This window comes from Engystomops pustulosus, chromosome 11, assembly GCF_040894005.1.
Source record: "Engystomops pustulosus chromosome 11, aEngPut4.maternal, whole genome shotgun sequence".
Classification (NCBI taxonomy): Eukaryota; Metazoa; Chordata; class Amphibia; order Anura; family Leptodactylidae; genus Engystomops; species Engystomops pustulosus.
Genome location: NC_092421.1, coordinates 68,787,510 through 68,800,486, shown reverse-complemented (window position 1 = coordinate 68,800,486; position 12,977 = coordinate 68,787,510). Strand labels below are relative to the sequence as shown.

Sequence of the window (12,977 nt, the reverse complement as noted above, 5' to 3'; positions counted from 1 at the left end):
CCAGCAGACCCACCAAGTCACAAGGGGCTTGTCTCCAACATCTACCTCTCTTCAGTGAGTCACTGGGGCAGATTTATTTACCCGGTCTATTCGCGAACCAGCGGCGCGTTCTCTGCGGAGGATTCGGGTTCTGCCGGGAATTCACTAAGGTAGTGCCGACGACGTCCACCAGGTGTCGCTGCTGCGCTGAAGTTCTTCGGAGTGCACTGAAGTTCACCGTCCTATTGTGGGTGCAGGTAAGCGCGTGTCAATCGACACTTTTTTTTAAAAAATGCGGCGGTTTTTCCGAATCCGTCGGGTTTTCGTACGGCTGATCTCCGTCGCGTGCATGCTGGCGCCAATGTGCCACAATCCGATGGGGTGCACCAAAATCCCGGGGCAATTCATGGGAAAATCGGCGCAAATCGGAAATTTTCGGATAACCCGTCGGAAAAACTCGATTCGGGCCCTTAGTAAATGACCCGCACTGACTCGGTCCCCTTCAATGTCCACTTCAACTAACCTCATTACCTCCTCCTTTATTACTGAGGAAGGAGGGAATGAGGGCGCCATTGGATAAAAGAAAACATGCTCCTTGTGACTTGTTGAGGCGGCTGGCAATGCGCCAGCTACTATTTTGTTTACATTGATTGATTAAAAATATGGATTAATGGATTTTTTAAATAAAATCGGAATGGGAAACAGTAAGAACTGTGATTATTTTTATTGGTGAAAACTTGATGACAGGTTCCCTTAAATTAAAGAATGGTGGACTTTCAACATGGAACTCCCCTACAAAGTCCTGCTATTCCTAAGTGTTGATCAGTGTGAATCCACATTCATTAAAAAAATTCTATTCAAAAGCATCTTCAGAACTAAAGACCTTCATAAAATAAAATAAAAAAACTATAGAAAACATAGAAACACTACAAAGCCACACACTAATCTCCATTCCTCAAGGAACCAGATTGAGACAAATTCAGGCAATCATCTCGAATTTTTGGCCTTTTGACCTATTTATTTGTTCACTGTGAATGTTTTTGTACTTCTTGTGTGGAGTCACTTTGTGTGGTCATGTGTAGTAACTTTTTAGTGTGTAGATACTCATATATAATACATTTCAGGTCACCAGTATTCCCGAAGAGCATATTCTTGTGGCCATGTTCCCGGGTCTACCAACATCCGCAGAACTTTTTATATTACCACCAAAAAATGTGAGTGAAAGGAGAAAAGGAAGTAAAGCCGACTTGGAGCATGTGAGTGAAATTCTATACATTGATATTGTTTTATTGTTGTCCAATTCAACATTATGTCCGTGTCTACATTTTGTGCATCTATGAAAAGAAATCCACAAATTAAAGAGCAGATTCTAAGATCATTTACATTAAGTATAAGAAAGGCTGCATTTATTTATATGTATTTTTAGAGTATAAAAAGACAGTTTATAAATTATAGAGTTTATTTTTAGAAATTATACATTTTAATTGTAATACATATTTTCATAAAATTATATACATAAGATATATATATATATACACACCGGCAGTCCACGACTTAAGAACACCCAACTTACAGACAACCCCTAGTTACAAACGGACCTTTTTATATATAAAAACATACATACTCCATAAATTCTGAATTTTTTATTTTATTTGCAGATTGTAGAGTCTCTTTTCAGTGCTCTCAATCAAAACCTAATAATGTTTGAGCTGAAGCCAGGAGTCCAGATATTTGTATATGTCACCCAACTCACTTTAGGTAAGTTCAACTATGGTTTCATATTTAAAGCAAGGAAACAGTTTAACCCCTTGTGATCTATGCCCATTTAGCGTTTCAGTTATTTTGCTCCCCATAACTTTCATATTTTTTTATATTTTATTAAAATAAATGCAAAGAGAACATTGATAACATTTTATACGGATATATTTAAAGTTTTTACAAGTTTAATTAGCCATTTTTTTTATTTTTAAGGGGAAATCCAAACACTTTAGTTTACTGCTATTAATAAATAAAGGTTTATAGTGTTTTATATATATTTTGAATTTTGTATCATTCTGAATATTAACCTGGTTCTGTGACATCTTTGCCTTGGGTTATTGTTACCGTAGTAATTGGAGTTATCTTCTGGATTATTTTATTATACAATATAGTGGATATAGGAAAAGTTTTAGGATGAGTTGGATTTTATTATCTTCTGGATAGAATTCTAGAAATATAAACCAAATCCGGACCAGTCTAGCTTCATTCTCTGTGTAGTGGCCACTGCCTAGAACTACAGCTGACATGGTGGGGAATATACAACTGTTTGGTCACTTTTTATAGAAATTTTGTTGCATAATGACAAAAAAGTGGTGAATCCGAAAGACCTGCTATTTTTGGAACTTAATTAATAACGCGTTTAGAATTTTAGAATTTTTATATGTGTTTGAGGTACAGAAGGATAATATTTAATTTTTTTTTTGCTGCCACCGATTGCGGGTGTTGGTGGTGGGTGTATGCGGAGGACTTTGCCTAGGAGCCCTCTACATACATCCATTATGACCCTATGAAATACACATGTATTATGTGATGGTAAGGTGTTTATTTTCAATGATTAAACAACTCTTATGTAATCAACATTATTAACAGTCGAACAATTTTTTAATATAATGTTAGATGAAATTTTTTTTTTAACTTTATTTCTATACTAGCTGTAGCTCCCGGCATTGCCTAGGATAGTAAATAACTGCTCTTAGCTATAACAAAAAAGAAATAAAACTATTTTATCTTTCACTGACTGTCAGTCCCTATTACACAATGTCTCTCTCTCTGTCCCTATCCATCTTACCTCACACATAAGCATCTATAGTAGCCTATAGTAACCAATCACAGATTAGAGCTCATATTAATGACCTGTGGCAGAATCGCAGCCAATCACGGCTCGGCTTCCAACCGCCACATCAGCAGTCAATGGCTCCTATATATGTTGGGTAATAAGTGGATTTTGCAAAGTGGGGGATGAAAATTTTGGCTCAAAACCTGGTCTGTAACTGTAAATGCGACGGTGCAGATTCATTCGGCGGACACACACACACACACACACACGCACACATACATACACTCAGCTTTATATATTATTTTTTATAATATACAGCTTTTATAATTATTTTATTAATCTTGTGCATTTTTTCCCCAATAGTTTTCTAAATAAATCCCTCACTATTGTGAAATATTTTTTTAATGTTTTCATTTAATATATATATATATAATTTTCTACATTTTTTTAAACTTTCTTCATTTTATGATTTTTAAATATCAATGTATCAATTTATCTCTCTTTCATTTCTACTCATCAGATTTTTTGGTATATTTATTATGGTCCGGATGGTTACCCACATATAATTTTTTTAAATAGAAATAAACTGAAAAATGCTTTTTTTCTAAAATAAAAATACACATAAAGGTCATTTCTTTTATAAAGACAAAGTACTTTTCTTTTTGACACTTTTAATTATTTAGCTATTTTTTAAATTCTTCATCTATTTTCGAGGTTGTAACTGTTTTTCGATGTTTCTGATTCAGATGCCTCCATTTGTTGTACGCTGCAGGCAGAGAGTGACCTTAACATGACTTTCCCATTGAACTTCTCGCTGTTGTCTTCTTTTTTTGCTTTGCCTTATGAATTATGTTGCCACAGAAACTATTAGCATCTGAAACAAGGACATTAGGAAGATTTTTTTTTTCCATTTATTTAATCTCTATTTTTTATTTATGTTACATTTTGTGAATTTTTTTTTACTAAATACAATTAATTACATAATTAGTGGGAGGAAATGGACTAAGAGCAAGAAATGTGCTCATGTAATGGGGAACAATCACCATTAGTTTAGACATCTTTTTTCTTAGTAAGTTCAAAAGCCGTAGAACTTTGTTGAGGATCCCTCAACATAACCTCGAGTCTTCTGAAAAACACAATAATTATTATTTTACTATATATTTATGGAGCAGCATTTATTCCATGGTGCTGTATGTTCAATAAGGGGTTCAAATATATTACATTAGGATGAGAACAAATGCAAGTACGAAATACAAAAACTACCAGGATCAGGAGATAAGTCGGAGGAGAACCCTGCCCGTGAGGGCTCACAATCTATATGGGGGGTAGACGGAGACACGAGACGAAGGTTCAATCTATATGGAAAGTAGATGGAGACACGAGGTGAGGGCTCACAATCTATATGGGGGTTCGAAGGAGACACAAGGTGAGGTCACAATCTATATGGGGGGTAGATGGAGACATGAGGTGAGGTAACAATTTATATAGAAGTGAGATGGAGACACAAGGTGAGGTCAGAATCTATATGGAGGGTAGATGGTGAGATGGGTGGGGTCACAATCTATATGGGGGGAGACATGAGGAGAGTTAAAAAACTATATAGAATTAGAATTAGACACAAGGTAAAGTCACAATCTTTATGGAGGGTAGATGGAGACCTGTGGTTAGGACATAATCTTTATGGAGGGTAGATGGAGACATGGTTGGGGTCACACTCTATATGGGGGGAGACATGAGGTAGGTTTACAAACTATATAGAATTAGACACAAGGTGAGGTCACAATCTATTCGTGGGTAGATGAAGACACACAATGAGATCACAATTTATATGGAGGGTAAATGGAGACAAAAGGTGAGATCATTATCTATAAGAAGATGGAGACACTAGGTGATGTGACAATCTATATGGGGTAGAATTAGACATAAGGCGATGTGGCAATCTATATGGGGGATAGATGAGGTCACAATCTATATGGGGGTAAATGAGGACACAAGGTGAGGTTACAATTTATATGGGAGGGCACGAGGTGGGGGAGCAGAGCAGTGCATCTATTTTATGTTATACCTGATTGTAAACTGATGGGTTTGTGAAGATTTGAAAGAGAATTCCAGAATATGAGGGAAGCGCAGGAGAAGTCCGGGAGACAGTTGTGAGAAGAGCAAAATGTAATAAAGTAAAGCAGAAGGTCCTGTGAGGATCAGAGATAATGCGTGGGGCAGTATTGGCTGATTAGTTCGGCAGTATATGAAGGGGAGAGGCTTGGGACGGCTTTGGAAGTCAAGGTTAGTATTTTAAACTGAATTTATTGTGCAAAGGGTAACCAGTAAGGAGTCTGGCAGAGAGGAGAGGTAGAGGAGAAGCGAGGAGACACATTGATTAGTCGGACAGCAGAAATCAGTATAGAATGGGGGTCTTTTAGAGGGATAGCTTGGAGACTGCAGAGAGGAATGTTGCAGTAGTTCAAGTGGGAGATGATGAGGGCATGGACTAGCAGTTTTGGAGACTCCGGCTTGAGGAAGGCGCAGATGCAAGATAGGTTCTTAAGGAGGAGGTGGCAGGTTGTAGTAAGGGACTGGATGTGAGGCTTAAGGATAAGGCAGAGTCAACTATGACTCCAAGCCATGAATTGCGATGGTTAGGCCTGGGGGGATCGATGTGTTAGGTGGAGGTAAGATTATTAGTTATGTTTTATCCATGTGAAGTTATAGAAAAGGGAAGAGAAGAAGGAGGTTATGGATAAGATGCATAGGGGTGATGTTTGGGCCAGAGATATAGATCAGCTTGTCATCCTCATTGGAGTGGTTCTGAAAGCCATGGGACTTACTGAGCTGTCCTAGGTCAGAGGTGTAGAGGGTGGCCAGAGGTGTAGAGGGTGGCCAGAGGTGTAGAGGGTGGCCAGAGGTGTAGAGGGTGGCCAGAGGTGTAGAGGGTGGCCAGAGGTGTAGAGGGTGGCCAGAGGTGTAGAGGGTGGCCAGAGGTTTAGAGGGTGGCCAGAGGTGTAGAGGGTGGCCAGAGGTGTAGAGGGTGGCCAGAGGTGTAGAGGGTGGCCAGAGGTGTAGAGGGTGGCCAGAGGTGTAGAGGGTGGCCAGAGGTGTAGAGGGTGGTCAGAGGTGTAGAGGGTGGTCAGAGCTTTGCAGGACTCCGACAAAGAGAGGGTGAGATGAAGAGGTGATGGTTTTATTATCTACATGTTTTCTTATCCTCCACCTCCCTAAGCTCTGCTCTACTTTGAAAGATTGAATTGGGATCTTCATTACATTTGATACATTTTGTACAACCACAAGACTCTTTATTCTGTCCATGCTGTGAACTATGAAGATGATGACTCCGCCATGTTTGTGTTTCTCTCTTAGCTCCCCTGGTGGATAACAGCGCCAGCCACAGCAGCTCCGCCATGCTAATGCTTCTTTCTGTCGTGTTTGTGGGTTTGGCTGTTTTTTTAGTCTACAAATTCAAGAGGTAAGAAACTGAATGTAACGCAGAGCTTTTAATTTCATCCCTTTAAGCCCTTTTCAGGTGTTTGGACTTCATTGTGACATGGTCACCAGACTATGACCTCCCCTGGTGTAAGTGACAGTAGACAAACTGTAGAAGATGAAGATTAGAAGCACCAAGGAGTTAGGCAGAAAATGACCAGGAACAAGCTGAGGTCAAAGCCAGGCATAGGTCTTGTAAAGCTGATGATCAGGCTGAAAATCAGGGAAGCAAAGTTCATGCCCCAGGTGGAAGGTCAGAACGGGCAGCTCAAGTTCATGAGCAAAAACAAGCTGGGATAGTCACACAAACACCACCAAACCAAGAACAATATTCAGCAGCGGAGTCATAGTAGGGAACGTGGAAGGGAAACAGTAACAGATCAGGGCTCCTATGCAGGACACTGACTCGTTAGGACCTATGATGCTTAGGATCTGTTCCATTGGGGAAAGAACTTGTGATCCTCAGGGGTTGTTGATCCTCTTGGTCCTTTAGATACTTTTAATATGGCATTTTTTCTTCCTATGACAAGAAAGGAACAGAAGATGGTGAGTTATCAACCTGCAATGACTGCCGATAGGAGTAGAACGGTGGTGGTCACGCGCCAACTGGCATCACATGGGCTCTTTACGGTTATCTTATAACAAGTAGGAAGTGCCCAATAGGAGAACCATTTAAAAGTGGTATATGTTGTTACGTACAGACCGTTTTTGTGTTGGGGGATTTATTATGATTGTCCTCTTGTCTGGAGTTGGGCAGGAACACAACATGTAGGTAAATTGGTGGCCCCTTCGTACAGGATTGGGTTTGCTTTCTCAGAATCAACCTGGCATTGAAATAATACGCTTCCTGAGACCTCTCCGACCTCTCCAGCTAAACCTAAGTAATTCTTCATGCAGCTTCATCCGTGTCCCTCCCGTCTTCATTTCATACCAGGGTTTTCAACTTTAGATCTAAAACCCATATAAAAAGACGTTAATAAAACGTGAATCTTCTCAACACAACTGCGTTTAAACCAAACCCAAGTTGTGGTGAGTTCTTTAAAGTGGTTTTATAGTTTATAGAATGATTAAGAAATTGTTTGATATGGTGATCAGCCGTCCTCCAGGGGTCTCCTGCACCAAGATATGGTAAGCAGCTAAGATTATGGGGCTGTCCAGAAAAAAAAACTATTGATAGCCTATCCCCAGGCTAGACCAATAGTTTACTGAGGAGGGGGACTCACATGTATGCCCCACCAATCAGCGCGGCTGAGATCTACAAATACAGGCACATGGTGTTGGAAGTAGTTGGCTCCATGCTGGACAACCCCTTTAATTCTCTGCTTGAGTGTCTGCCATAGAAACTTGTTAATGCAGAAACTTGTTGCCGTTATGAAACAGCTCAATGTAGAGACATGAGAAAACAGCAGTGAGAGGACACATTTCTACAATCCAGGAATATAAATCCATATCTCACAGTCCTGCTGCTACTAACAACATAAACATAGCTATGATTACACATCTCTCCAGAGACATTACATAACACTGGCTGCAGTCTGTATGGTCATTGTTGATTTCTTTCCCTTTAACTGAAATCACAACTTAAGAAAGACGATAAAAACGTTGGTATGTTTTGAATTTCAATTGGGTTTATTTAGACAAACACTTTACTGTTCATTGCCTTTAAAAATCCTGCACACCCCCCCCCCCCCACATCAATAACTGAACCATGAATGAAAGGAATTTCTGTTTAATGCCAAAAATCGTATTCATTTCATTTTCAAAAACGTACATAACTGTATAATTACGCATCTCTCTAGAGACAATGCACAGAGAGCACAGAGCACAGCAGTGTGAGGTATGATTACACATCTCTCCATGGACAATACATTACAGTGCCTGCAGAGAGCACAGAGCACAGCAGTGTGAGGTCTGATTACACATCTCTCCATGGACAATACATTACACTGCCTGCAGAGAGCACAGAGCACAGCAGTGTGAGGTATGATTACACATCTCTCCATGGACAATACATTACAGTGCCTGCAGAGAGCACAGAGCACAGCAGTGTGAGCTATGATTACACATCTCTCCATGGACAATACATTACACTGCCTGCAGAGAGCACAGAGCACAGCAGTGTGAGGTATGATTACACATCTCTCCATGGACAATACATTACAGTGCCTGCAGAGAGCACAGAGCACAGCAGTGTGAGGTATGATTACACATCTCTCCATGGACAATACATTACACTGCCTGCAGAGAGCACAGAGCACAGCAGTGTGAGGTATGATTGCACATCTCTCCAGGGACAATACATAACACTGGCTGCAGAGAGCACAGGCCACAGCAGTGTGAGATATGATTACACATCTCTCCATGGACAATACATAACACTGGCTACAGAGAGCACAGAGCACAGCAGTGTGAGGTGTGATTACACATTTCTCCAGGCACAATACATAACACTGGCTGTAGTCTACATGGTCACTCCTGCTGACAGGTTCCCTATAACTAGCAGTACACTTACAATAAGACTTTCCAGACTACTATGGCAGCAGCTCATGTGGTTGCAGGAATAGACCTCTCCCAACAACACTATTAGGGGAGCGCTGTAAGGACCCCATACGTGATTGGTTGTAGAGTTCAACAAAATCATTAGGTTTGGCTAAATTGTGTCTCCAGTTTATTTGCCATTTTTTAGGTGGAAAAGATTTTGTGACTTTGTACAAATGTTCAAAATCTTAAACTTCCACAACTTGTTCTTTCCAGGAAAATCCCCTGGATTAACATCTACGCTCAGGTTCAGCACGACAAGGAGCAGGAGATGATCGGGTCGGTGAGCCAAAACGACAACGCGCCCAAAATATCACTCAGCAACTTCACGGAGGAGGAGCTGGCGGACAAGGAACTGGACACCCGAGTCATTGGTAATTTCCATGCAGATGAAGCTCCTGTGATGGAAAGTCAGCGCTCAGCAAAGTGAATGTAGTCAATTAATCAAGTATAAGGCGGCTTCCAGGACGCTGGTGGCAGCGGGTAATGAATGGGTTCCACATGACTTGGCTGGGCCCCGGAGCCGCCTCCTCGGCAGGATGGCGCTGCCGCTCCGTGACCTCCGCGCTGATAGACATGTCATATCCATTATTACTCTGTCATCATGGTAATGTCTTTCCCTTGCATGCAGAGTGTTAGGGTTCAAGGCAAAGGCAAATTTGATTAGAAAAAGCATTTACACGGAGAACGCGGCGGCGGAGGATCGGCGGCAATTTACTGTAACACAATAATGAGAGCGCGAGGCCACAGAACAAGACACGGGAAATAGCTTTATTAATCTGTAGATGATCACCCAACCAGAGGGAAGCACCGAAATATCATATCCAATAGAAAGTGCAGGAAACATCTTATATGTATGTCTCCTTCTTTTTTCTCCTTGATGATCTATCCATCCATCTATCTCATATCTATCTATCTATCTCATATCTATCCATCTATCTCATATCTATCTCCTATCTATCTATCTATCTATCTATCTATCTATCTATCTATCTATCTATCTATCTATCTATCTATCTATCTATCTATCTCATATCTATCTCATATCTATCTATCTCATATCTATCTATCTATCTATCTATCTCATATCTATCTATCTATCTATCTCATATCTATCTATCTATCTCATATCTATCCATCTATCTCATATCTATCTCCTATCTATCTATCTATCTATCTATCTATCTATCTATCTATCTATCTATCTATCTATCTCATATCTATCTCATATCTATATATCTCATATCTATCTATCTATCTATCTCATATCTATCTATCTATCTCATATCTATCTATCTATCTATCTCATATCTATCTATCTATCTCATATCTATCTATCTATCTATCTATCTATCTATCTATCTACCTACCTATCTATCTCATATCTATGTAATATCTATCTATCTATCTATCATCTATCTATCTATCTATCTATCTATCTATCTATCTATCTATCTATCTCATATCTATCTATCATCTTTTTACACCTCTGCAGTTTACTTATATTAATATCTCTCTTTTCTATCATGTATGTATCTCTCACACTCTCTTTATATATCTATTATGTATCAATCTTCTATCTCCTATTTATCTATCAAGTAATCTCTCATATCTGTCTACAGTTTCCTATATTTGTCTAGCGCTTTCTTTCTTTTCTATCAGCTATTATCTATCTCTCATCTATTCTGCTATCTATCTTATCATATATGTATCTTTCTTTCTTTCTCTTTTCTTTTTCTCTTTCTTTCTTTTTCTCTTTTTCTTTCTTTCTTTTTCTCTTTTTCTTTCTTTCTTTTTCTCTTTTTCTTTCTTTCTTTCTTTCTTTCAAATATCTGTCTACAGTATCTTATAGTGATTTCTCTTTCTTTTCTGTCACCCATCTATCTACAGTATCTATCTATCATATATTTATCTCTATCATCTCTATCTCACATCTATCTATGTAAGTAAAGAAATTCCAGAGCAGCAAAAAATGTGGGTGCAAATCCGTCAGACTATTGGCAATGTAGTCCACAATACATACTTCAGGAACAAGGCAGCACTCCAAAATTCAAGTGAAAAAGCAGGGTGTTGCAACATGTAATAAAGAAACAATGCTTTTTCACTTGAATTTTGGAGTACTGCCTTGTTCCTGAAGTATCTATATATCTATCTCATATCTATCTATCTATCTATCTATCTATCTATCTATCTATCTATCTCATATCTATCTATCTCATATCTATCTATCTATCTATCTATCTATCTATCTATCTCATATCTATCTATCTATCTATCTCATATCTATCTATCTCATATCTATCTATCTATCTATCTATCTCATATCCATCTATCTATCTATCTATCTCTTATCTATCTATCTATCTATCTATCTATCTATCTATCTCATATCTATCTATCTATCTATCTATCTATCTCATATCTATCTATCTATCTATCCATCTATCTCATATGTATATATCTCATATCTATCTATCTATCTCATATCTATCTATCTCATATCTATCTATCTCATATCTATCTATCTATCTATCTCATATCTATTTATCTATCTATCTATCTATCTATCTATCTCATATCCATCTATCTATCTCATATCTATCTATCTATCTATCTCATATCTATCTATCTATCTATCTATCTATCTATCTATCTATCTATCTCATATCTATCTATCTATCTATCTATCTATCTATCTATCTATCTATCTCATATCTATCTATCTATCTATCTATCTCATATCTATCTATCTATCTCATATCTATCTATCTCATATCTATCTCATATCTATCTATCTATCTATCTATCTATCTATCTATCTATCTATCTATCTATCTATCTATCTCATATCTATCTATCTATCCATCTATCTCATATGTATATATCTCATATCTATCTATCTATCTATCTCATATCTATCTATCTCATATCTATCTATCTATCTATCTATCTCATATCTATCTATCTATCTATCTCATATCCATCTATCTATCTCATATCTATCTATCTATCTCATATCTATCTATCTATCTATCTATCTCATATCTATCTATCTATCTATCTATCTATCTATCTATCTATCTCATATCTATCTATCCATCTATCTCATATCTATCTATCTATCTATCTATCTATCTATCTCATATCTATCTATCTCTCTCATATCTATCTATCTCATATCTATCTATCTATCTATCTATCTATCTATCTATCTATCTATCTATCTCATATCTATCTATCTATCTATCTCATATCTATCTATCTCATATCTATCTCATATCTATCTATCTATCTATCTATCTCATATCTATCTATCTATCTATCTATCTATCTCATATCTATCTATCTATCTATCTCATATCTATCTATCTCATATCTACCTATCTCATATCTACCTATCTATCTATCTCATATCTATCTATCTCATATCTATCTATCTATCTATCTATCTATCTATCTATCTATCTATCTCATATCTATCTATCTATCTATCTCATATCTATCTATCTATCTCATATCTATCTATCTATCTATCTATCTATCTCATATCTATCATCTATCTATCTATCTCATATCTATCTATCTCATATCTATCTGTCTAATATCTATCTATTTCATATCCATATCAGTCTATTTATTGTTATCTCTACAGTATATCTGTATCTATTGCAAGAATGTTGCAGAATGATTTTATGCCTTGTTACACTTATCCACATAGCTTTTTTACATAAGCCATAAATCTTATCAAACAAGATGTAAAATGTGTGTAAGAAACTTAATGAGGACCTTCCGTTCCCCTCCACCAACTCCACATCTTTAATATGCGCCGCTCCACTGATTCCAGAACAGTTATCATTATTACTCTGGTCATTCCGGAGCAGCCAGCGCCAGGAGTTCCAATATACAATATTAATAAACGTATTTACTGTCAGGTGGGCGGTCTGGGACTGGATGTGAATGTTTGGCACCACCTACTTGACAGTTTAGAGATTAATTAACATATTAGTGACTGAAAGTAACAGCACAGATTGCTCAGGAATTGTGGTGATTAGATATGACCGGACCCGCCTAACCCAAATCCGCCTTACCCGAACGTGTTGCTTGTTGTCCTGCAATGCAGTCATTCAGGCGGCTTTACACCCCTAGCAACTAGGCACGGCTGTGATTG

General features: G+C 38.0%; 1 protein-coding gene and 1 long non-coding RNA gene across 2 annotated transcripts in view; one reads left to right on the top strand and one right to left on the bottom strand.

Moving 5' to 3' along the window:
* SORCS3 (sortilin related VPS10 domain containing receptor 3) overlaps positions 1-12,977 on the top strand; it is a 417,809-nt gene that overhangs the window by 398,359 nt on the left and 6,473 nt on the right. Inside the window, exons 23-26 of the mRNA XM_072130504.1 lie at positions 1,104-1,235; positions 1,638-1,737; positions 6,149-6,254; positions 9,026-9,183. Of these exons, the coding sequence (XP_071986605.1) occupies positions 1,104-1,235; positions 1,638-1,737; positions 6,149-6,254; positions 9,026-9,183 (496 nt within the window). The remainder of the gene's footprint in view (positions 1-1,103; positions 1,236-1,637; positions 1,738-6,148; positions 6,255-9,025; positions 9,184-12,977) is intronic.
* On the bottom strand, positions 5,869-12,973 carry LOC140106221 (uncharacterized). Its single transcript, XR_011850735.1, has 3 exons — positions 12,898-12,973; positions 6,971-7,222; positions 5,869-6,791 (listed from the first exon to the last, which is right to left on the bottom strand). It is a non-coding gene; the product is annotated as an uncharacterized lncRNA (long non-coding RNA).